Source organism: Pelecanus crispus, chromosome 1 (assembly GCF_030463565.1).
Source record: "Pelecanus crispus isolate bPelCri1 chromosome 1, bPelCri1.pri, whole genome shotgun sequence".
Classification (NCBI taxonomy): domain Eukaryota; kingdom Metazoa; phylum Chordata; class Aves; order Pelecaniformes; family Pelecanidae; genus Pelecanus; species Pelecanus crispus.
The window spans coordinates 7,476,255-7,501,986 of NC_134643.1; the positions used below are offsets into that span (position 1 = coordinate 7,476,255).

General features: G+C 41.7%; 2 protein-coding genes across 8 annotated transcripts in view; both read left to right on the plus strand.

The window, feature by feature from the left end:
* The window catches only part of DHTKD1 (dehydrogenase E1 and transketolase domain containing 1), a 20,369-nt gene extending 16,240 nt beyond the window's left edge, over positions 1-4,129 (plus strand). The window contains exons 13-17 of the mRNA XM_075727829.1: positions 844-1,008; positions 1,407-1,489; positions 2,597-2,766; positions 3,289-3,374; positions 3,855-4,129. Coding sequence (XP_075583944.1) covers positions 844-1,008; positions 1,407-1,489; positions 2,597-2,766; positions 3,289-3,374; positions 3,855-3,956 — 606 coding nt within the window. The 3' untranslated portion in view covers positions 3,957-4,129. The remainder of the gene's footprint in view (positions 1-843; positions 1,009-1,406; positions 1,490-2,596; positions 2,767-3,288; positions 3,375-3,854) is intronic.
* On the plus strand, positions 4,116-25,374 carry SEC61A2 (SEC61 translocon subunit alpha 2). Of its 7 annotated transcripts, none has more exons than XM_075727830.1 (12): positions 4,116-4,150; positions 10,004-10,071; positions 14,001-14,066; positions 15,932-16,010; positions 19,373-19,504; positions 19,649-19,758; positions 20,379-20,532; positions 21,501-21,661; positions 22,730-22,927; positions 23,150-23,341; positions 23,488-23,564; positions 24,265-25,374. In XM_075727830.1, exons 1-12 carry the CDS (start codon positions 4,135-4,137, stop codon positions 24,449-24,451), a joined length of 1,440 nt encoding a protein of 479 aa, XP_075583945.1. In that variant the 5' UTR covers positions 4,116-4,134; the 3' UTR covers positions 24,452-25,374. The 7 variants fall into 7 exon arrangements, with proteins under 7 accessions (XP_075583945.1, XP_075583946.1, XP_075583947.1 ...); XM_075727831.1 differs by lacking the exon at positions 4,116-4,150 and adding an exon at positions 8,791-8,821; XM_075727837.1 differs by lacking the exon at positions 4,116-4,150 and adding an exon at positions 12,967-13,109 and having other exon boundaries at positions 10,054-10,071.
* The last annotated feature ends 358 nt before the right edge of the window (positions 25,375-25,732 follow it).

Here is a 25,732-nt window from a genome sequence, read left to right on the forward strand (position 1 = left end):
GTTTAAATGCTACCACAACAGCTCTGGTTCCAAGACTTTGAACCTTGCAGTAAATGCTTGCTCTTGTTGCATCTCTGTCACCTGCCCAAGCGGGTGTGTGGTAACATGAAACTTTTCAATGTGAGATTTGCATAGTGTTTGCAGAGGCAGCCAGCCCTAGTGGGACATGCTTCAGTACTGCCTGCTGTCTTTTTTTGACTGCTGCTCCTCAGCAACGTCACTGTCCCACAGAGTGAGTCCAGTAGCAAGACAGAATTGCTGAATTGCAAATAGCAGACCTCTAATGAGCACTTCTTATAGAAAACATTTTGGGAGTTGGCATCAGAAACAGAGCGCCACCCTCTTGTGCAAACCACTCACAGATCTATCCACTATGCATGGAGCTTACAAACAGAATGCTGGGCACTATTAAAGTATCAGTTAGTAAATCTGTGGCACATTTTTTGGGGGGAAAAAGAAAAAATCACTGTTGTGCCCTTGTGACTGCAGCAAGTAAATGAAAGCCTTTTCATCCGAGTAACGGCTTACGGAGGGGTTTGCAGCATGTTTGGAGGGATGCTGCCACTCTGATGAAGAGGTGATGACCTCTCCACTGTTGGAAAACCTGCATGCCCTGGTTACGATGTGCTAGAAGGAGGCAGTTCAGTTATAATCCTGCCAGTTAAATGCTAAAGCCATTTCTTCTCTGAAGTTGTTCTTCCCTTGCAATCAATGTCTGAATTGGGATATTTGCTCTTCTATTCTTATACTAGTCAGCGTGCCTCACGTGCCTGGATTCTCTCTTGCATATTTGGCTCACTGCTTGCTTCTTGACAAGGTATTGCCTGTGTTCCCCTTCTACAGATGTGTGACAGCTCAGAAGAGGGAGTTGATGGGGACCAGGTCAACATGTCAGTTGTGCATCCCACCACTCCAGCACAGTATTTCCATTTACTCCGGCGGCAAATGGTCCGAAACTTCAGAAAACCTCTCATTGTTGCCTCTCCCAAAGTGTTACTCAGGCTCCCTGTAAGCTGAAAACTTTCTTTTTCTCCCCCCCCCCCCCCCGCCTCCTTTTCTTCCTCTTCCTCTGTGTTTTCTTCCCCTTTCTCTTTGTTTTTTCTCTGTGTTCTCTGATCTTTGTTTTGGGGTCAAATTGATGGGGTTTTGCTTGTTCGGGGCTTGATAGGTTGAGGATTAAAGCTGGGTGGAGGTGAGCTAGAACTAGGGTTGATTCTAGGTGTGGTGGTGTTCTTGGGAATCTTACCATCCTACCTTTCCTCAGTGGGAGTGGGAATGGGAATAGGAGGGAGAGGGAAGACTATCTTTTGTACTTACCAAAACCCTGTCTCGGTATCCTCTCCCTAAGTCTGGCCTGAGGGGAAAAAGCAGCAAGATTTGGTAACTTCCGACTCTCCCCCATGTAGGCTGCTGTATCAAGTTTTGAAGAAATGGCCCCAAGGACAACATTCAAGCCTGTCATTGGTGACTCCTCAGTAGATCCTAAAAGGTAGCTCTACTTTCTTAGGGGAAAAGCTCAGAAAGGATGTCCTGTCCCTTTCTCCTACCTAACAGCTTGAGTTTGAGATGATATGAAAGAGGTGACTTTGGGAGGAAAATGTTTTATGGTGGGTGACTTAGTTTCACTTGTTCTCTCCTTTTCTTCTGCTCACTTGTTGGTAGTTATATCTGTCTGCACAATTGTAAAGTGGTCAGGATTTCAGCCCTTGCCCCCACGGGGAGGCTGTGACCATAGTTACTGGTCTGATGGATGTTATTCTGTGCCGTGCCCATTAGCTAACAGTCAGTGGGAGCAGCCATTATGTGAAGAGATGCAGAATTTGTGCTCTGGTGTTGGAACGCCTGAGCTGATGAAGTGAAGTTAGGGCAATAATAAATTGTGTGTCTATATCTCCCTCCCTCCAGGTATTATAGAGGATCCTGTTCACAATGGGCAGTTCTGGCCTTCATTTTTTCCCCTCCTAAGGTTCTTATCTGGTCCTTGTCCCAGTAGTACCCGAGTCTGACAGCATCCCTGATGCATCCTCACCCACAATCAAAAGGCTGGAAGCATCTTAGCATCTTGGTTTTTTGAAGTGGGATGGTGAGGCACAAAGGGTGAGGTTTATCTCCTTGCTTTTGTCCAGTACGGTTAGGCAGCCAAGACCTCTCTGATTGCTGGGGAGTATTGCGTATCCCCAGCAGGCAGTTCCTCTTTGGGCTGGGAGAGAATTGTCCTCTGGAGGTACTTCTCTCGCTCTCTGGTGTATTCTCTGCGGAGAGCGCATAGATGACTAGCTTTGACTAGGTGTTTAATTTTTAGATAGTTAAAGCTAAGAGAGATGGATCCTATTGTAAGCTAACTTTTCCAGGATTACTGAAGAAACAGGACCTCTGGGCTCTGGCATACTGTGCCCAAAGGTTAGTTTGCCAGCTGTTGGAGAGGAGTGGTAGGGAAGGGAAGGCAAAGAAGAGAAAAGATGGTCTAGGGTAGCAGTTTAGCTTCCTAAAGTCATCTTTAAAGTTTGGCTGGTTGTTTTTTGTTGAAAGTGTGAAATGGCTCTGCACAGAGTTTCTGTAAAACACTAAACTTGGAAACATTCCTATTTTTCTTTAGTGTCACCCAAGTGGTGCTCTGTTCCGGTAAGCATTACTATGCTTTGGTGAAACAAAGAGAGACACTGGGAGAGAAGCAGCACAGCACAGCTATTCTGAGACTTGAAGAACTGTGTCCTTTCCCCCTGGAAGCTCTACAGCAAGAGTTGAGCAAATACAGCCGTGCGAAAGGTCAGCCAGATTTGTGCCTTTGTGTTTCTAGGCTCTTTGAAGTACTGAACTAAGTCTGTTGCCTGTCTTTTAGGATGAAGAGTTGTAGTGGCTTTTTTCCTCTTTGCTCTCCCCTGCATACATCCAGTGTTTCTGGAGTGGGATAATACAAATGTTTACCACTTGTGCTAAAAGAACTTGTCTCCCTGCTATTGTTAGCTTCCATAAAGCACTACTAAAAATCGGAGTGAACCATTTGGGGCATTTTTTGCATTGGTCTTTGCTGTCCAGTCCTGTACGTAGCTTTTGAAAATGGCACTAGAAAAGCAGAATATTCCCACAGTATACCCTGATGGTGGACACGCTTTTGGTTTGACTTCAGCAAGCTGTGACCTGCAAGGGAATTCAATCTTGCAAGCCTTCATTTCAAAGGTAGTGCCAAGACAGAAAAGGCAGAGGTGCTATGAAAGAAAAACCCATTTTTCTTGACCTGCTGAAAAGGTAAATACGTGCATTTGTAATGTACCCTTATCCTTCCTTTAGTCTTCATCTGGAGTCAGGAAGAACCACAGAACATGGGTCCATGGTCCTTTGTGTCACCACGGTTTGAAAAGCAGCTGGGGCTTAAGGTAAGATGTCCCTATGGTGTTTTAGTCTTTAAAATGAAGCTTGAAGTTCTCCTTGAATGCAAAATTCTGTGGTGCTTACACAAAAAACAAATCCTGATGCCTAAACCCAGTGTGTGTTCTAATTTAAGCTACTTTATGCTCTTTATAGCACCATTTAGTGGTGATGGGCAGGACTGGAGTTTTCTTTTACGAGGTGGGTAGTCTAAGTAGACAGGACGATGAAAGATCACAGGTAGGAAACGACATGCTTGAAGTGAGTAGGAGGAGAACCCAAAGCTGCCGTTTGCTCTGGCAGATCGTGCACTATAATGTTCTTGGAGCCATGGTCTTTGGGAGATGGAGGATAAGTTCCTGCATTAATTCTGGCTGGGACTGCCCAGTATCTGACAGTAGATATCGCCATGGCATCAGAGGACCTCAGGATGCGATCATAGGATCGCTTGTGCTTCATTAATCGTTTCCTCCTGACACAAATTTCAGCTCCGTCTTGTGAGCAGACCTCCTTTACCAGCCCCAGCAGTTGGCATTGGAACCCTACACCAGCAGCAGCAGGAAGACATTCTTACCAACACATTTATCTAAGTTTTCAACGGATGGACTACTCCTCCTGTCAGTCATGTTTGGTGCCTCCTCCTATGAAGAACAACAAAAGCCAGACCCTTAAGACCCAGTTCTCCAAAATGGGAAAAAAAGAATGGAACAAGTTCTGTAATGATGAAGCAATTTTTTCATGTAGGGGAATATCTAAAGATGAGAGGTGATGCCTGTTACTCTAGGTACTTCTTGTTGTCTTGTAGTATTTTCTACAAAACATCTTTTTAAAGTTAAAAATCCAGTCCAGGGGGCAGGTCAGTGAGGTGGTTATAAAATACCTTGTATCACATTGCTTATCTGCAGTTGGCAGTTCCCTGGGATGGTGCATGTGTGGAAACAGTTTCTGTTTCCATAGAAGTGTTAGTGCCCTTTGGTCGAATAAACGCTTCCCCGTGCCTGGGAATGAGCCATTTCTATAGCAGTGTGTTGTGGATTTCCTCGTTTCTTTTCCTGTGGCCCAGGAATGAAATCTGTTGCAGCTCTCGGTGCTCTTCTCAATGCATGAGTTGTTAAAGCAGTATTCCTGAGGGGGACCTTGCAGGATGGCTCCTGAAGACTTTGGGTATCACTGTTTCTCTCGCCTGGAGAAGCAGTGCTTTCACATCAAGCTTGTAGGGTGGAAGGCATGCTGCAGGGATCATGCCGTATTTTAGAACCGTATTGTGGAGGGGCCAAATCAGTTTCTAGAGGCTAGCCTGAAGGGCAATGCTACCTCCTACCTGGGAAATTCTTGCCAGTGTCCTCCTTCTGGTTTGTTATTTGTTTGGGTTTTTTTAACCCCAAGATTGTACTGTTAAATTGGTCCATTGGTTTAGTCTTCCGTGTTGACAAGGAACATGTAACGTACCACTAGTAAAGCGAAAGGGAAGTGCATTTAAGAAACCACTCTTTTCCAGTCCCAGTTTGCTCCCAAACTGCCCTCCGCTCCCAGCTGCAGAGACATTTCTGGAGCCAAATGCTCTCTACCCCAGCAGTCAGCATCTGGCTCCTGGCCCCGCAACTCCCTGAGGGAAGGTTTCAGCACAGCTGTCATCTGGGGACAGGGAAGAAACCAGTCTTAATTGGGAAGCAAAGGATAAATGACCTTTTGGTTGTTGAGGTTAAGCAGGAGAATAATGAAGCCAGATTGCGGAGGGAGGTAAAAGCTGCCCTGGTAGACCCCAGTGCTGACTGCCCTCCTGCTACCCCACGGCAGCACCCATCACCACAGGATTTTTCCCAGCTTTTTTTTTTTCTTGTCTAGTTGTCAGTGTGAAGTTGGCACTTCCCTACTCCTCTCGAAGTTATCTGGGGGAGCATGCTTGAATAAACCAAATGCAGCATGAACCAAAGACCTTTTTGAAAAGAAACAAGTGGGGTTTAACCAAATCCAGCACTTCCAGACAGGAAGTCCTGCTAGGTGAGAAAGGGTGCACATTGACCTGGGGAAGCAGCTCCCAAAAGCGCCTCTGAAGCATGCTTTGGTATTTTACCCTAATTATTTCACACATTCATTCATTAACTCTATATGACCCAGAAACAACCTCTGTAATCTTGGTTCTGTAGTCTGTTTCACATGACTTCTTTAGTACATCGATCACAGTGACATGAAATCATGTTTGCTCTAGCAAACTTCACAGCTGCTTAGGCATTCTGAACAGCTTTATCTAGTCAAGATGTACTCCAGTTTACATTTCTGCTCTGAGATTTCCAAGGATCTCTTGCTGTGGCCTCTGGGCAGCAGAGTCTTCCAGGTTGACATCGCCTTTCCTGAAAACAGCTGGAGCTCTGCCTGTCCTGTACCTCTTGCTGGTTTCAGCCATGAATATTATCTAGTAACAGCAGCTGTTCTTTCACAGGGATAGGGGTATGTTTTGTTTGGATGTAATAGTTGGGGTGTATACCTCAGTTTGTTAGACGCTTTGCCCAAACAGGCACTTGTGTTGTGCTGGGTACTTTCTGTACAATTTATCTCCTGATGCTGTGCTCACAAAGAACCTCTGCATTGGTGAAAAAGGAAGCAGAAGAGTAATATTGCTTTGGCTGCAGCTGTAGCTAAGAAAGTTGCAGAGCACAATCATCAGCCTTGACTCGAAGCTGCATAAAATTATGTAAACCCACATTTTTTTCACTATGACAATACGCACAAGGGAATAACAGACCCAGTATGTTGAGTTTCACGTGGCCTGCGCCTGACCGTGCTACGCAGCACTTGCACAGGCTGTGCAGGTTTGGTTATCTAACCGAGTAAAGGACGCTTGAGTGTTCAGAGCCTGTTTTATCCTCCCGCTGGGAGACCCAGCTGTTTGTGTAGTGCTGCTCGGCTGAATGCCCCTGGCCTAGTGTTCCTGTGCCACGGAGCCCCCCAGGGATGCTGGGGTGATGAAGGGAGAGCTTCAACACGGCGCTCCTTGGTGTTGCTGATGCAGATTGCCTGCAGAACACACACTGCTGTTCCATGTCAGCTAACAGGAGCAAGATAAAGCACTTGCTGAGTTAGGGGTTAATGCCGCTTCTCCCACCAATTTTGGATGCATACAAGGCTGTTTTCAGTTTGCGTGCCATGCTCTGCTCTGCATGTAGACTCTGCTCTCCCTGCATGAGTGCTGGATTCCTTTTGCACAAAAGCATTTTGGAAAAAAGGAGCAGAAATTGCAAAAACCCCAGATGAGAGTGCTGCTTGACAACGGGAGCGAGTTTCCTGTGCGTGCAGGAAACTGAAGTCAGATGAAATGGTACGCAAGTTGGGTGAGTGGATAACCAAGCAGGTCCCGGTCCCTGGACAGGAGAACTTTGTGGGTCATTAAAACAACAAGGGAAACTTTATGTGCCGTTAGATAGCAAAAAAGCTAACTAGAAAGAGGAAGAGTTAACAGCAGTTACGCATTGTGGTGCATGGGCCGAGATGCAGAGGTAATGACAGAAGTTACGGATGGGTGTTCAGGATTTTCAGGGAGAAGTGCAAGACTGGAAGAAAAAAAGTAGACACTGAAGGAATGAGAGGTTGAGCAGTTCATTAAAGACAGCAGTAGCTCTCGGTGACAGGAAGAAAACACATCAGGAAAACAAGTATTTTAAAACAAGGATTTTAGCAACAGTGATGTTGTTTTAAATTAAAAAAAAAATCTAGCCTGAATTTTGAAGGCGCAATGTTCTGAACACGGTAGTATTCATTCGGAATGAGCAAAGAAAACAATACTGCATTTTGATTTTTTTTTTTTTTTTACTTCTGCCACTGGGAACCCCTTCATAGGTGACACAGTAACATTTCTTGAGCACACCTGGAGTGGTGCATCTATGTTAGTACGGATTGAAGAAACCTGGACCTTTTATCAACCACCAAAACACAGGCCAGCGACTTACAGATAGCTCGTCTGCTCCCAGCAAACCTGCCTAACAAGACCTGTAATTTAAGGAACTTTTAAGATAAATATGGCTAAAAATCTGAACAAAGGGTAATTACAAGAAACTTCCTGAAGTTTAGCTATTAACCCACCTATTAATCTGTAGATTATAATCAACAAGATGCTTGGCCAATTAATTATGAACATTTGTCAGACTATTCGGGAAACCATAGGTGAAAGTAACTGCCACAGGGTAACTCGTTAGTGTTTGTAAAATTATGACTATATAAACGGGAAGAAAAACCCTTTTTCAGCAATTTCAGATGAGGGAGGCTACCCAACAAAATTCTTTAAAGAGACTGTATCAAGGTCTTGGTTAAGAGGATTTCTTCTCAGGGAAGGCAGAATAAAATCCAGTCTGTAGATTCAAGGTTGGGGAGGAGCCCTAACCCTTCACACGTCTCATTCTTTCTTGGCAGCTTAGCCTAAACCAGGAAGAATACAAGCCTGCGCACAGGCAGAGTTACTCAGAAAGAACAAATACTATTTTAAATTATCATATGTAAATTCTGCAGTAAATTCTGATAACCCGCATTTTACAGACCATTGCCTATTGTAACTGAGAGCGCTGACGAAGGTGGGATAACCCGCCCCCGGGATGGGATGGGATGGGATACCCGCTCCCAGGCAGCCTCTGTTGTCAGGTTCGCTTCACCCACAGACCTGGTGGCTTTATCAAATTACCCGTGAAATTATCACATCGCTATGGGTGGGCTGGGGTACTCGTCAAACCCACCGGTACCAAACCACTACAGCTGTGCTGCTCCGATCGAGACCGCTGTATCAACAGCAGGGAGACCGACTCGAAACCCCTGAGGACGAGGAAGGTACGAGCAGGGCTGCCGTTCAGAGCGAGTTGGAGGCCTGCACATCCTCATCCTCATCCTCTTCATCCTCCTCCTCCTCCTCCTCCCGCGCAAGGACGGGGCTCTGCGCACCCTGATCTGGTTAAAGCTGTCCCTGCTCGCTGCAGGGCCTGGGCTGGGTGAGCTCCAAGGGTCCCCTCCAACCCGGAGCGTTCCGCGGTTCCGAGGCAGACGGCCGGCACCGGCCGAGCCCCGCCTGCCCGTGGGCGGGAAGAGCCGCGGCCCGCCGCGCGGGGCATGCTGGGAGCGCGGCGGCCGGCGGGTCCTTCGCGGCCGGGGCTGCCCGCCGCCAGCCTGATCCGCCCCGCCGCGGCGGCCGCGCCCCCGCCCCGCCGCAGGTTCCCCCTCCCCTCGCCCCGGGGCAGGCGGCGGCGCGGCGCGGAGCGGGCGGCCGGGCGGGGGCGGGGGCTCCTTCCCCCGCCGCGCCGGCAGCGCCGCCCCCCCCCGGGCGGGGACAGGCGGCCGGAGCGCTGCCTGCGCGCCGGGGGGTGGGGCCCTGCGGCCGGCGTGACGTGCGGGCGCCGGCCGGCGGCGGAGCGGAGCGGAGCCGAGCGGCGCTGAGGGCGGCTGCGGCAGGCGGTCGGCCCCGCCGCCGCCATGGGCAGTGAGTGCGGGCGGCTGCGGGGAGCGGGCCCGGGCCGGGGGGCAGCGGGCCCTGGGGGGCCGCGTCGTCGGCCTGGGTGAGGGGCGGAGGCGGCCGGCCCGGCGCTGAGGGGGCGGCGAGCTGAGGTGCCGCCCCAGCGGGCCGGGGAGGCGGCGGCGGCGGGCCAGGCGCCTCCCGAGCGGGTTTGCCCGCTGCCGGGCAGGGGCTGAGCCGGGCCGGCGCTGGGCACCGCCTGCTGCTGCGGTGGGGTGGGGGTTGCCCCTCTGGCCTCCGTGTTCCGCTGCGGGAGCCGTGCCGCTGCCGTAGGGCGAGCGTCTCGCGATGGGCTCCCAGGGCTCGGGATAAATACAGGAGAAACGTGTCACGGCAGAGCGCAACGGTGAACGTGGCGCTGCCGCCAAAACGTTGCTTGGCTCGCGGTGTAATAAACGCGTTTTCTTTGAAGAGGTGACTGTTTTCTGTGCTTCTCCGGTGTGTTGGGGCTGGGAATAATGGACAAGTTGGAAGACAGATTGCCCACCAAGCGCATGTGCTTTGATTTTTTTAAAATACTTTTTCTCCCAGAAAAAGAGCGCAAACTGTTGAGCTTTTCTGTGTTTTTAAAGGAGAAACTGTGAAGAGAGATGTATCAAAAGTTAAAATCCCCAAAGTTCTGATCAGAATAGGCGTCGCAGTGATTTAAATTACGATTTCTAAACATATTTTAGTGATTGAATTATTTGCTCAGCTAAATATTTCTGTAAAGCATAAGACGCTAATATGTGCATGGATACTTTTTGATGTCAGTATCCTTTGCTTCTGTGTTTAACTAGCACAGACTGATACTAGGTCATTTATTTTTAGGTGGAATACAACTTAGTTCACTTCTGGTGATCGATACAGTGCCGCTTCTCATCTAAAATGATTCCAGCTGTGGAAAAAAGGATGGGCCAAATCTGATCAGAACAAGAATTATTGTTCACGTTTTTGCCCTGTTCTCAACTCTTTTAAGAAGAGGGCGTTAGTTTTCAGACATTGAATTAGAGTGTGCGTTGATTAAATAATTCATTTATAAAGTGTTACTTGCAATTTATTCTTATCTTCTAGAAGTTAAATAAAGTTGTATGAAGTTTTATAAATTCATAAAGGTTCATTAATACATTTTTCTCTCTTCTTTTGTGTGTGTTTGCTTTTCTGGAACAGTAAAATTTTTAGAAGTTATTAAGCCGTTCTGTGCAGTGTTACCTGAAATCCAGAAACCGGAAAGAAAAGTGAGTGCCACATTATGTTCTTACTTCTCTTAGTTTAAAGATAAGAGAACACTGTGATATTCAGTTCCACACTCCAATGTAAATACAGACAGTGGGCCCTAAAGTAGGATGCATTCTTTGGAGGAGGGGGAATCCATGTTAAGGTAAAAGATTACCATGATGATGAATGAGTTTTTACAGCCTTCTGATAAGTTGTTCCCCTTGGTAATTATGCTAACTAATTGTTTTTAAAGAAGTTTCATCTCTAGCTAAGTTTATTTAGTTTCAGCTCCATATGATTGGGTCTATTTTAATATACTAGAACAGCGTTTTCAAGCTTTTTTTTGTGTGGATATCATTGTTGTCTTTGTGGATACCACTGTTGGCACTGAGTGCTGGTTACAACTCTGGGCTTTGAGCTGGCTTATGTATTACTTCAAAAAGGCTTGCGCTGTAATTCAGGAGCCACAAATTCAGTTCTTCCTTTCCCACAAAATATTTTCTACTCCCATAGCTGTGATTCACCTTGATGAAGTGGGAAAGTGATCTGTGATACAGTTCAGGTAATTGCTCCCTGGTCACCTACTGGATATGACGCTTTTCTTTGTTCTGAAATCAGTGAACTGAGTTCATTTACAACTGATCTCTCTATTCCCCTTGCCCTAGAAACTCCTCCCATTTCTTGGCACAATTTCTAGATTAAAATTAGTTAATTCCTACAGATCGGAAAGAGAACTGTCTTGTCAAAAAAAAAAAAAAAAACAAAACCAAACCACAAGCCCATTTTTTACTTCCAAAACTCAAGCAAGGTGAGTCACCTAGGTGACAAAGGTTCTAATTAGAATAACAAATTTACCTAATATTCATTGTCATGACTGGCATGAAAATTCCTTAAGAGCTAAATGTGGATTTTTATATTCTTAAAAGAAAATGCATAGCTGGGAACATGACACCATCTGAGAGATTCTCTTTTGTTCATGAGAGCTTCCTGAAGGTTAGGACTGGATGCAGAGATGTTTGTGCCAGTAACCATGGCTGAACCTGCTGGATTGAATGGAGAAGATACAATAAAAACTGCTGATTATTCCCCTCTGGAACTGATTTTTAAAAAGACTGGGATTTGTCCCCTGGCTCTTTGCTCCATCTGTCATTCCTTGTTGCTTTCCAGTATCTTTCCCTCTTGGGACAAGTTTCCAAACAAATTATTTAGGTCAGACAAAGGCATCTTCAGAGCAGGAATTTCCAGAGGCAGACCCTGTGCTAAGATTTGGATGCAGCAGATCTGGGTGGAAGGTACCTGTCTTTGTTTCTGCAGTGATGAACCTTAGTGCAGTCTTCCGCTGCTGACTTAGGGCATATCTGTGATCAGTTGGTTACGTCCATCCCATTTTTGTCAAGTGAAGTGGATGGGAAGAGGGAAGTTAAGACACATCTACAGATATTGATGTATCTGTAAAGCTCACTGACAGTTGTGATTTTTCCCTTGTTTTTTTCCCTCCTCCCTGTCTGTTTGCCAGAGAGGAACGGGGGCTCGATCTGCCCATGTCCTCCATCAGCAGATGAAGGATGCCCAGAGGGGTGCCGAGATTCCTGTCCTTGCTATTTGGGTCACTTTGTCTTTATTACTATCTAGGTCACTGTCTAGGCAATGACTGCCAGTTGCCAGCTTTGTACACATTTGAAGTGAAAATATAATTGGGAACATCTTTCCTAGACTGAAGAGCCCTTTGACCACTTTAAGTTATGTTCCTTGCTTGTGTTTAGTCTATCAAGTGACCTAGGTCATTCTATAAAACTGTAATTCTTTGTTATTTGTTGTTTTCTTGCCAGATGTCACTGGCAGACATCATTAGTAATGGTTTTAGTGGATTGATTAAGGCCAGGACAAGAAATGAAGATAACAAAATAGAAAAAGAAATCTGTTTTCTCTAAACTTGTATTGATTGTTAAGTGAACGTGAAGTTTTGATTCAGTTGGGCACTCATTGAATCGTTTTGCCATTATTGTTGATGAGGGAAGTGGGCTTTTTCTGTCACTAGGGAGTGTTGCTTCTGTGTTTTGATTAACAGAAGCAATTGCTGCTTTTTGTAGTTAGTAGTATTGGCTCATATTTCTCTCATATGCACAGCTATTTCTAAGTAAAACACACTGTTCAGAAAGCAAGAAGATGATGCTTAAGTCCCTTCATTTTCACAAGTTTTAAGAAAAATGTCCAGTTGAATCTGATCAGATGATGAAATGTACTGTCCCTGTGCTTGTTATCATTTGTGGCTGGAGTATTTTGGTACCAGTCTATATTTTGCTGTTCCTAGCATATGGATTCAGATGCCTCCTTTTTCTTTTTTGTCTTTTTGAATCATAGAGACAGTGTTCCTTCTGAGTGACTGTGATTTGGGTGATGCAGAATTTCTCTAATACTCACATTCACCACAGTTACAGAGAGAGCCAGAGCAGTTGTAGAGCTTGACTGATACCTCAGAAGCTAAGGTTAACTATTGGGCTGCAGAGATAATTTGGTTAAGCATTTTTCTTTTTAGAAGTCTGTATTTAAAATCTTAATTGTAGATTTCAAACAGCACTTAATAAAGTGGGTCAGCACTGCATAAAGTCTAACGCTTTTTGGATACTGTTTGTATTTATTTGCTGCTGTCACTATTTTTCTTTTTTTAAACTTTGTACTGCAAGTATTTTTAGCACCTGGTCTCTTTTAAAGGAGTGAGGCAGTATTGGTAAATAAATTAAATTGCCGGGATTATTTAGCTTCTAAGTAAGTGCATGATTTCACTTACAGACTACTTCTGGGTTGTCTTTTGCTTGAGAAGCTGTGCTGCTGTGTCGGTTTGTAGTTTCTCATTTGTGGGTGTTCAGTACCTATAAACCCAGGCACTAATCCTTTTTCTTGTTACTTCTCTACAGGCAGATTCAGTGGTTGGAGGCAGAAAGCTAGTATTTCTGCTGTATCTCTCTTACATGTTAGTTCGTGTCACGTTTTAGTAGCTGCTGTGCTCTTGCCTACAGTGAACACACTTATCCTAAAGTTTACGGTCCATGGAGGAGAGGTGGGAACTTGAACATAACACTGCATCTTGGCGCTCTCTGGTCTCTTCAAGTGCATTTCTTTATCTCATGCTTTGAGTAATCTGCTGGTTCAAACCTAAATCTTGTGATTCTTCTCTTCTTGCACCTGGCACTAGTTACCGTTGCCTCAAATGTTGTGACCCTCAGATTTACTTCAATGTATTAGTGACTAATGATTGTTGATCTGACATTCTTTTTAAAGTAATATATAATCTACATTGATAAAAATATTTTGGAGGGAAAAAAAGAGTCTTTAAAAATTATTTTGTGGTATGTGCCCATGAACATAATGGTGGATTTAAGCTTCTTCTTACACCCTTTGAAGAACTTAATTCTAAATATATTGAATTGCTGTCCAAAATTCATGGTTCTTCTGGTTTTTATGACTTGTCTTCACAGCAGTGAAATCTCTTTAAAAACTTTATAGTGCTTTAGTTTAATAACTTCCAGCTTTACAAAACAGTGCCTCCCTTCTGTTCAAGCCTAGAGCACTAATCACCGAAGATAAGTTTTTTGCATTAATCTTTCACGTTTGTTCTGGTATGTCCGTGTTTTTTAGCCATACTGTTGCTTTTCTGTAAATATCCACTATACTAGAATACTACATATAAAATATATTCTACTGACTGAATGTAAGTTATGCTGTCTGACAGTTCCCATATAAGTTTTCTTCGACTACACAGAAGCCCATGACTGTCTGTCTCTATAAAATCTGAAATCATATGAAAAATAAGTTCTAATGAGAAGTGATGCCTTCTAGTTCAATATCCTCACATTTAATTCTGAATGATACAGCATTTACTAGTAACGTGAGAGTACAGTGAAAATTCTACATACAATGAACACATTAATCTCTGTGATCTGTTCTGTAGATCCAGTTCAGAGAGAAGGTACTATGGACGGCTATCACGCTCTTCATTTTCTTAGTATGCTGCCAGGTAGGTATCGATGTTTTCTGTGTATCAGAAAATGTGCACTCTGTACATCTAAAATAGAATGCTAACTTGTTCCATGTTGAGCTACCAGTTTGTTATGTATTTTTATGGTTAAGTATTTAAAGTTCAGTTAAAGAAACCTCATTCTCTGAAATAAGCTTTGTTATTGATGGTGTATGTTTTCAGAAACTAATAATTTCTATTTAGTCTAAAATACATAATGTTTTCTCTTGTTAGATGAAAGGTCCTGTCAAATGATGATACTGGCTGCAGGGTAAACAGCCAAGCTAAGTATTCATTGAGTAGTCTAAACAAACTGAGCGATATTATGCATTCTTTACTCTCTGTTCACAGATGAATTTAAATTTTAGCAGTAACAAGTTTGAAAGTGAAATAAAGTGACTGGTTTTACCCGATTTCTCTTGAACAAGCTGATGGGTTGTAAAAATTGCAGAAAAACGTTTTTCTGAGGTGTTTAAGTTGACATTTAGAACTTGTTTTTTTGTGAATATGCCAGCAAAGATGTTAGCTAAAAACCCTCCAAAACACAGGTCTTTGTAAGCATTTACGTGATCTTTATTATTCACAGTTGCAGGAGTTCCTAGAACCTGTACATGGGTTGTAAATGGATAGTGTTGTGTTTTTTGTTTGGTTTTTTTTTTTAAAAGAAGACTATTTAGATATTGCAGAAAGTGAGAATCCATGATTACTTGATACATTTTTTTTTTTTTTAGAATTTTTAGACCTCTTAGAACATTTGCAATGAACTGTATGTCTTCAGGATCAGGCTTTTTAGGTTGCATTTATTAACTTACCCATTCCAGACTCTGAAGCAGTGGTTTAATAATTTTTGTTTACAACTCCAAAGGACTGTTGAAAGGCTAAAACCCAGCTCTTGCACCTTGTTTTTTGGGGAGGAGGAGGCAGGAATGATACTAGAGCTGGAAGAACATGTAGTTTTATCTGTGTTTCCTAGCTGCTGGATATATGCATAATTAAGATTTTGAATCTATACAAAAGATTATAGTTGTTGAATAGGAAATCAGATGGTGCAGACTAGAGTTTTCAGGAATTAATCTGTAAGATTGCCTGGGTTCCTCGTCTGCTGTTTTTGTGCTTAAGAAGAGTTCTAAAGAGCTCAAAATCCCTCAGTACTGACATACAGAACATTGAAGGTTTTGTATAACTTTGCTAACTCTGACAGTTCCGTATGTGGAACGTATTCCCAGCTGTAGAATTTGAATATTTAAACTTGCTGGAGGAAGACACTTACGTTGTAGTTTATGCTGTATCTTTAATTTGTACTGAAAAGGAATTCTGTTTAGGACTGTTTAAAAGAAAGAAAACAACTGCTTTCTTCTGTCTTCTCAAAGACGTTTTGCTGCAGTTCTGTGTTTTTGTTTTTTTTTTTTTTTAACTCAAAATGGCTGCAAAAATTTTGGTGAAATAAGTAATTGAATATCATCTAATATTTTTCTCCGTTCTGTTAATGATTTGTGGTGGCTAACCTATTTATTTTATGCTTTTTCTGTTCTTTTGGGGGTCTGTAGTACTCCAGAACCGCATGTGTCAGGCATTTACATCTTCAACTTCAGTAGGCTGGTTTATGTGCGCTGACTCTTCTTTCTAGGGGTTTCTGCTTTTTCCTGTAGAAGGGTCTTAGTGTTCATAGTTTAGTCCTCTGAGTCATACCCCAGTTGGAGGATTAAAATAGATGGTGTCAGTATGTCTGTTATTGTATGCTCTGGTTTAATTTTAAAAAAAGTTGGAATAAATTATTAAACAGTTGACTCATTACACGTTAAGATTTTTGGATTAATGTAAGCTTTTTTTGTATATCTGCTTAATACCACTGTGCACTTTGACAGATACCTTTGTTTGGAATCATGTCATCAGATTCTGCAGATCCGTTCTACTGGATGCGAGTCATTCTTGCGTCAAACAGAGGTTAGCAGATTATTCCTTTCTCTGTTTTGTAGCGGTATAAACAGACCAGGAGAAAAACAGTTTGCTGTTGAACTTGATACCACCCGGATGTCATGTTGAAACACTTCGTAAAGTTCTTAACACAGATGTAATTAAAATTCACTGATACTTGAGGAGCAGTTTGTCTTAGGAATGGGGTTTCCTTTGATGTACACATGAGATTAATCTTGATTCTCAAGTTTTGGGATGATTCTGTTTTGAATTGTAGAGCAGTCTCTTTCTGATTAATATATGGGACAGGGAATCTGCCCCACCACTTATGAACAGCACTGTTGTGTGGTATGAGAGTGTTGACTATTGTTGACTATTTTCTAGTCGTCAGTTACACCTCATAACATTTTGGCAACCTTATGGGTGAGTAATTTTATAGGTGGGAAAGCTCAGGGCAGAGATGGTTAGGCTTATAGTTTAGCAAAGCCAAACTAACTTATTTTAGAATAGAGAAGTGGATCCCAACCAAATGTATAAGATGACTTAAACTAATGCTAGAAGTCTAAAACTTAAGACGGGTGCCCTGGCATGCATGTCTCTAAATGAGGACACTGACCTCATCTGTGTCATGGAAAATTGGCTGGAAGTAAGAAAGTCACCTCTAATGTGAAGGTACAAATTACTTAGGGATGGCAAATTTTGTCACACCAGCGAACATAATAAATTAAGGATAAATAAGTTAGCTGTTTCAAGCTCTACTGCAGAATGTGATTGTAAAGATTCTGTGTCTCGCTAGCAGCGTGTGACAATATGCTAAATATGCTATCCACTGCCCAGACAGAATGGTGACAGTGGCCAAGAAAAGACTAGAGAGACTGTAAAGGCAACAAAAAGCCCGAGTGGGAAAGTTAATTTACACCTAAGTCAACTGACTAGATGTCATTGGAGGACGTGAGGTAAAGACTAAAGTTTTTGATGTCCTAATTTTCTTGCTGTTGGAGAAGTAGAGATTTCCCTGAGAGGTGACATGATGTTTAACATGGTACTTACTGAACAGTGTGTAGACTGTAGGATATAAATGTGAAAGAACCGCGTTATAATAATGACTTTAATGCTTTCACATTTTACATTTTGGTAGCAGCAAACACACTAAAAAAAAAAAACCAAAACCCGAAAAAAATAATTGTGCAATAATGCTTAAAATTTTTAAAAATTAGCACTGAAACGAGGACTCTGGTAGTTAGGCAGAAATGAAAAGAAGACTCCAGACAACAGGGGAAGTGCTCTAAAACCCTCTGTTGAATTTAGATTGCTTATTAAAAGCTCTTCAGGAAATTAAGTTATTGCGGGATAAAAGGGAAGACCTAATGGCTGGTTGAAAAGATCAGAAGAAATGTCTGTACAAATCTGTAAGGTGCCACAGATTGAATATTGCATGCAGTTCTAATCTACCATGCCACAAAGGATATAGTGGAACTAAAAAAACAATCAGGAAAAGGCACCAGGGATATAATCTAAGGTAGATATTAATCTGTAGAAAGAGATCCTAAAAAAGGATTTTTGCCATGAAATGCACATATCCCAAATGTCTTTTAAGTCTTCATCGCTGGAAAAAAGTGGATAGGGAATGGATAGTCATTTTTTCCTTATACTGTAAGAGGGAAATGGCAGCCAATAGTATTACTAAGCAGCACCTGTAACTCCAAGTTTCTGAATAAATTACTGGCAGAAGTTGCCAAAGCAGTTTCTGAATAAATCACTGATATCTGGGAAAAGGGAAGTACAGAATGATACTTTCCCCAAAGAAGGGGCGCCTTTCAGAGATGGGCTGTGAGGATAGATAAGCTTCTAGGCTGGTCAGCAAAGGATATACTGTTTCCACTTCTTTTCATCTTCCGTATGACCTTACAGACCATGCTTCCGCTGTCACTGGTTCTTGTTGAGACTTTACAAGTCTGCAGTGGCTAAATGGTTTTTCATTAATAATTTTCTTGGTAATTTTGTGATGGAACACCACTGTACTACACGTGAGAACAGAGTTCCACTTAAATGTACAGAATTGAAAAGAATTGTAAGCTGATTCTCTTTTGAATCTCCCTGGTGGATATTGTGACTTAACATCAGAAAAAATGAGTATTATTCATGTCCCTTGAGTGACCATGTAAAAGATGGTGAAGAATTAATTTCATCTGGCTTAACTGCATATTAAACTCGTAGAATGTGTCCTTACCCAAACTTTTTAAGGTTCCAGCTTGGGAAATGTGGAAAGTTTTATGACTTGGTAGTTCTAGTTTCTTAATTTTCATCCAGATTTTCAGTGTGTTGTTTTTTTAAGCTTTCAACATCTTCAGATAGGAGAAAATTTTCTGGTATTAGCTGAAGGACAAATTAAATTTCAAAAAGTTCTCTCCTTATAATGGTGTTGCTCCAGAAAGATGTTGTGGAAGAATATTTCTGTATTGAGGCGGGAGAGTGTATTGTACAGGCAAGAGGCGGGTTATTTTCCTGAGTTTGATTGCTCTGTGTACATTCAGTTCTGCTTCCGTACCGCATTATAATATAACTCGAGCAGGTATCAGTACTTGAACAAGACCTTGCTGAGAATGTTTCTGAATCGGAGTATCAGGTGGTAGTTCTGGTGTTGCAGGTGCATCTGTCTGAGGATGCAAGCAGAGTGATGCCCAGTCTTTATTACACCAGATGAAGTGGTTGGGAGGGAAGACCAGGCAGGTTTTCCGGAATATGCACCTATATGCTGCAGCAGTAGTGTTTTATGAAGTCACATCGCCCCGTTCGAGTTGTATACAGTTGGAAGTTGATACCTTGGTGACATTGCACCAGTAGGTGAATTGCTAGAGAAGAGCATCTTAATGAGATGTGTTTGTTTTGCTAAGAACTAGTTTAATACTAAACTTCTGTGCTCTTAACTAGAGTCAGGGATTCCAAGAGTGGCATTATCAGCTGCTGTGGATCTGCAGCATCTTTCTTGTGGTCTTCAGAATTCAACTTTTGGAAACTCTGACAGCTGAAGCACTGACAAAGTAAACAACCAGGGACAAGATGCTTCCCAGTGAAAGGTTCCATGACACGATATGCCAAAAAGCTCAACTTTGGTGTGCATTGACCTTTAGTGTTAGCATGGTTTCACAAAAATATTTCAAGTGAAAAGCTACGTAGGTTTCTTATGCTGCCTTCAAAATTACAGACTTCAACACAGCAGCCTTCTTTTGTGAGGAGGTAACAGTCTTTGTCTTGATCATATCTGTACTGGAATATACATGTTTGAAGCATTATGAAAAATGTTCCTTATAGGTCAGAAACCTTTCAACAGACCTAATATCCTCAGAGTAGATGATTGAATGGCAATTGTATTAATATTTCTTCCTCTTTAGGTACTTTGATGGAATTAGGTATCTCACCCATTGTGACATCTGGTTTGATCATGCAGCTGCTAGCTGGAGCGAAGATCATTGAAGTTGGTGATACTCCAAAAGACAGAGCCTTGTTCAATGGAGCTCAGAAATGTAAGCGCTGTTCCAATTAAAATTAATAAACATATTTTTATTCTTGGGAAGGCAGCCTACCTAACTGACATTAGATGTGAGATTTCTTTGGTAGGTGATTTCAGCAGATTTTTTTTAAAGGATTTGCTTTCTCTCTTGTTTTAGTATTTGGGATGATTATTACCATTGGGCAAGCCATTGTGTATGTTATGACTGGAATGTATGGAGATCCTGCTGAAATGGGTGCTGGAATTTGTCTTCTTATTATAATTCAGGTTTGTAATGAGCTATTTTGTGTGTAACTGAGACTGGTGAGATACAGTGTAGCTGGAAGGAAAAACCTTTCTGTGTCTGGTTGCCATTTATTTATTTATTTATTTGTAATGCTGTAAAGCAGCATCCTTTGTATCTGTCTATATATGAGAAATTCTAAATATTCCATAAAGGAGCAGAAAGTTGGGTTAGGTGATATCAAAAGTGTTCCAGATAGGAGTGGCTGTTTGATTCGAAATACAGGAATTAGTAGACTTTCAAAGCAGTAGCTGCTGTTCAGTACCATGGAGGACTTCTCAATGAACGGCACAGATGCAGCTTTGAGACATTACCCTGTAGAGCGAAGCAGTAAATGGACAAAATTAAACATTTCTTGTGAAAAAAGTGCTTACTGAATAATCTCTTTGCTAGCGTCAGTGTTGAAAGGTTACAGAGATCGTTGCCAGGTGAGATGCGCAGGCATTTGTACGTGAGAGGGCAAAAATGCTGCATGAATGATATTTAGATGAAAAACTTAATGATCACTCTCCAACATGACAAAAATACTGAAGCAGGCAATTAATACATAATTCTTGACTTGATTTATTCTTGTTTCTACTCAGTTTTGTTTCTTTTCCCGCAGCTGTTTGTTGCTGGTTTGATTGTGTTGCTGCTAGATGAGTTGCTACAGAAAGGTTATGGCTTGGGGTCTGGTATTTCCCTGTTCATTGCTACCAATATCTGTGAAACCATTGTCTGGAAGGCTTTTAGTCCCACCACCATCAACACTGGCAGAGGTACGTGTGCAATTACTAGTTACAATATGTTTCAGTGGGTGTATAGTATACGTAATCTATCAGGTGGTTATCGGATGGATATTAAATGTTTTAATGTGCCATGATTAACTAATAAAGTCAGTTTTCTAACACTGAAGATGAAAATGTTATCTGACTTACGTTTAAGATTAATAACCTACAAGTTTGCCATTGCTGATTTGAATTGCAGTAGTTAAAATGGGACTTGAAGCCCCTTGACTGAAGATTTTTGGATTTCCAAACCAAAATAGTCTTGTTTTAGTATCATTTAGTCAATAGAAATAGAAAAGATAGGAAATCCTGTATGTTCAGAGGCTTGTTTATGATCCAACTGTTGTTGGTGGCTATAGGATATTTTATAGTCAGTGCCTCCAAGTTAACTTTAAGCTGGTTTGGTTCTGCAGAGACTACCATCTCTTCACTCCTCAGCCAGTCTTTGACATCTGGTTGTCCTGAGACCCTAGAAATACCAAGTTAAGATACAGCCTGTTTGCATCAAGAAGTTAACTGGTGTAATGCATACATTTGAAATCCTGAGCCATGCTTTTAGTTTGCTTTCATTTTCACCTGATTTTTAGTAGTTCTGTCTATTGCATTTTATTACTGCTTTTCTAAAACTATTTTTCTCCTCGCTTATTATTTCTTCCTTCCAATGATCCTCCTGCCCCCAGAAAAGAAAGAAAAAGAGTATTATTTCATTGTGTGTGACTTGTTTTGTTGTTTTTTGTCTTTTGTTTTTTAACCAGGAACGAAGTTTTGGTAGATTATTCTACATTCTATAAATTAAAGCAGAATCCTATATTGTGATCTGTTTGTTGTAACAGGATATATGTCGTATTGTATTTGATTTTATATGTGTCATTCTTAAAATTTCCAAAAGAAAGATACTATTTTTTTTAATGTTTTTAATTTACGGATTAAAACCTCTTTTACTTTTTTGCTTTGTGCAGGAACAGAGTTTGAGGGTGCTGTGATCGCATTATTTCATCTTCTGGCCACACGAACCGACAAAGTCCGGGCTTTGCGGGAGGCTTTTTACCGACAGAATTTGCCCAATCTCATGAATCTGATTGCTACAGTATTTGTATTTGCTGTAGTTATATATTTTCAGGTAAAATGAGAAGTTCCTCGTAATAGCTCTGCAACTGCATAGGTAGAAGTGCATGGGCCCTAGACACTGCAGGCATTGAGAAAAAATGCAAAAGTTAAACTAGGGTAACTGAAGTATCTTAGCTTTGAGTAAGGAACTCTATTTCACTATTCTTATTTCAGTAACATACCTCTGTGACAGTACAGCTGTTAAATTTTATAGCCAGACATACTTGTACTCAGACAGTGATGTAATCCCACATTCCATTAAATGCCATACACACTATGAGAGTATTTTTACTAAAAATGGATTCTGGAACCACAGTGGTTGTGTCAGTCGAATAATATACTTGATATTTGTAGTTGACTTAAAAGAATACCTTTGGACAGAGATAAAGAACCTTGCTTCTTTGGGGTGTGCATGATACAGATTTGTTATAGAAAACAACGATGTAATTAATGCATAGCTTATTGTTTTTTCCCTAATTTTCTTGAAATAGCTAATATTTTGTTTTAAATTTAAGTATGTACTAAAATTGACACTAATGGAGATCCATATGGTGATTTTTTTCTTTTTTTGTGTGTGTGTGTGTCTAAAATGTGATTTTTTTTTTTTTTAATTTAATTTTTTTTAGCTGTTAAGTCAGAGTGCTGGCAAAAAAAAAGAATTACCTGGTTTTCAAATCCATGTGGCTTTTCTTGGGTCTACTCAGATAGGAGCCTGTTGCAGAAAACAGAAGGTTGGACTTACTACACAAAAGCCTGCTGTTAACTGGCTAGTTAAGCTAGAAGCCATTAAAGGCTTTTATCAAACCCTGTTCTCTAAAGCGTATTTTAGAGGAATGTCATTTAGCAGATGAGGGAGAATGTTTGTGTGAAAAGAATGGGATACAACCAAGCAGCGACACTTTATAAATCCTTAACATTTGTAATCCAGACTGTAGCAGACAGCCTTTGGAGTTTACAGTCTCAGACCTTGCTCTCCTTGTTTACCTAGCAAGAACTCTATGGTCAGGAATAGCTTTTAGGCGCACTGGGAATACCATCTGTCTTGGAAATAAACTTGGTGCATTTGTGTTCTTTCCCATAGGGATTTCGTGTTGATTTACCTATCAAGTCGGCACGATACCGTGGACAGTACAGCAGCTACCCAATCAAGCTCTTTTATACCTCCAACATTCCCATCATTCTGCAGTCTGCCTTAGTTTCGAACCTCTATGTTATTTCCCAGATGTTGTCTGTTCGTTTTAGTGGCAACTTCTTGGTGAACTTACTAGGACAGTGGGCAGTAAGTATCTTACCACTTTTTTAACTGCATAAAATTGTATGTATACATTACTTCTTTGTGAAACTTTGGTATTTAACCAGCAGAAAACTGGAAGACTTACTTTTTAATGTTTGTACATAAAAGCTGTTTTAAACATGAAGAGGAATTCCTCTGTAAATGCAGGATAGGAATGTGAGAGAGCTGTGAGAAATAACTAATTGCCTTTTCCTTCCCTTCTCATAGGATGTCAGTGGCGGTGGCCCTGCTCGCTCTTACCCTGTTGGTGGCCTGTGCTACTACTTGTCCCCTCCAGAATCCATGGGTGCAATATTTGAGGATCCTGTCCATGTAATAGTTTATATCATATTTATGTTGGGATCCTGTGCGTTCTTCTCAAAGACTTGGATTGAGGTGTCCGGGTCATCAGCAAAAGATGTAGGTGTTCTGACAAACGTGCCTAAATGTTTTCAAACGTTGCCTCTAATTTAGAACTGACTAGCTACTAACTTATCAGTTATTACTCTGACTAAATACCAGGTGACTATGAACACCGCAGCGGTTTCATAAAATGTTTTTTGCAGGTTGCCAAGCAACTCAAAGAACAGCAAATGGTGATGAGAGGCCACAGGGATACTTCAATGGTTCACGAGCTGAACAGGTGAGGACAGGCGGAGTCGCGGCGGTGCTGCCGTACTGGGTGGTTGAGGGTGCTGGGGAGGTGGCAGCTAGAGCAGGTGTTCTCGGAAAAATCTGAGACCCGTTTCCACTGCAAATGTCTAGATTCTTCCCATTCAGCTGTTGCCTTTCCTAGTAATGCAGAAGTTGCTTCTAGCAGTAGGTAAGAGATTAACCTGTAGGGTCTTCTGTTTAAGTGGCATAATGAGGGAATTTGGGTTGAATCTCTTCCATGTTTGTAAAAGGAAGATACCTTGACGTTTGCAGGTGTTTAATTTACCAGTACTGAACTAAGATGACACTACAAAAGTGGTGTTTTATGCCGTATTGCAAAGCCTGCAGATCTATGTTGAAAGGTGGATTTAGCCGTACATATTTAAGGCAAAGCAGTTATTCTTGGTCCCATGGAGGTTATGTAGCATGCATATATATAAAATTATTACGCTCTTCATTGAAAAGCTTTGCCAGTGTTCAGTCATTCACACAGCTTTCCTATCAGTGAATATTTTAGTTTCTACTTTGTAAAAATATGGAAGATAGTAAGAGCTAATGGCAGAGCTGCATTTGCAGCGCTACCTTTGTTGCTCAGTATTCTAGTTGGTTGTTTTAGTAGTAGATGTATTGTTTGAATCCTTGGGTGAAAATCCATGATTATGAATACTTTTTTTTGTCTGTTGGTACAGGTATATCCCCACGGCAGCTGCATTTGGTGGTTTGTGCATTGGTGCCCTTTCAGTATTGGCTGACTTTCTAGGAGCCATTGGGTCTGGCACTGGCATTCTGCTTGCAGTCACTATTATTTATCAGTATTTTGAAATATTTGTAAAAGAACAGGCTGAAGTTGGAGGAGTAGGTGCATTATTTTTCTAGATGTCCAAATATTTCATGGTTTGTGTGAAAGGGAAAGTATTTTGACAACATGCGTCCTTTAGTCCAATAACGCGATTTTCTTTTTACTTGTTTTAAAGTGCTACGTGTCCCATTACTGTAATGGGCATCGAGCAATGCCTGCGTGCAGCATTAGTACCGGCTGCCTTAAGAATAAAGTTTACATTATCTTGTTTAAGTATTATCTAGTGTTGCCTGTAATGCTGGAAACCAATTCATCTACCTTGCTGTTCAAACACTACAGTGAGATGGTAAAATGCATCAGTTTGATATCGGTAAACATTTTTGCACACAGCATTAAAATGTTAAATTTATTTCCCTGTCCTTAATAGGAGAAAAAAAAAAATCTGAGTTCAGATTGCCACGTACCAGTATTCCTGACAAAATTGATTTGTAGCCTGTATTTTACATTAATTTTTTTTATACTTTTTTAACTTGCATTTCCCCATCATTGAGCTTGGCACTCCTTATTCCTTTGTGGTGTCTCCACCCAGGCACCCTTCTCTTAGCTCTAAGGGTGGACAAGCAAACATTTTACCAGAGGCTGATATTCATCTCACCCGTGAACTGGTTCTGTGGTGGATTTGCTGTGCCGCCGCGCCTCGGGCACTTCAGTTTCTTGCCCTGGGCCTGCGGCGAGACAGCACGGCAGCTGCTGTCACACGAGCAGCTCAGCCCAGTAGTTGTGTTTAAACACGTACTTGTGAAAACTGTGCCACCAAAGCTTCACGTCCACTTCGCTTTTGTGAGTCTAAGGAACGAGGCCTGGTTCCTAAAGCCGTGTTCATAGAAGGGAAGGAGGGGGAACGAGGAGTTCCTGCGAAAAATTTATTTATGTTGTCGCACTTTACAGTGGCAATGTAACAACTGTAAATGTTAGACAATAAACTTATTTAATTAAGCTCTCTCCAGTGTCTTACCTGTGCAAGATGTGATTTGTATGCAGTTTTTGATCATTTCTAACGTGCTTTGTTAGTGAGGTAGGTCTGGAAGGTCCTTTTTTGATCTTTATCCTTTCTCTTTCTAGAATATAGTTCTGATCAGTTTTTAGCAGCCTTAATTAAAAAACAAATCTCACGATTCCTCCCCTTAAAGTCATCGAGCTTTTCTGCTCACCTGTAATTGACAACTTTTCCCTTTTGATTTCACATTTTGATGTTGTGTCTTCTCTCATGCTTTACTTGGAAGTGACTTTGTGTTGTGAAGGTATGAAAATTCTAAGCAAGTTTTCTGCTTCATTTCTAATAATGAAGTTTTACTTAT

What these genes read in the sequence shown, in the direction of transcription:
- SEC61A2 (XM_075727830.1), top strand. An exon ending in TCCAGAAACCGGAAAGAAAA is followed by an intron (nt 10,072 to 14,000) that starts GTGAGTGCCACA and finishes TCTGTTCTGTAG; the next exon opens with ATCCAGTTCAGAGAGAAGGT. An exon ending in CTGTAGTTATATATTTTCAG is followed by an intron (nt 21,662 to 22,729) that starts GTAAAATGAGAA and finishes TCTTTCCCATAG; the next exon opens with GGATTTCGTGTTGATTTACC.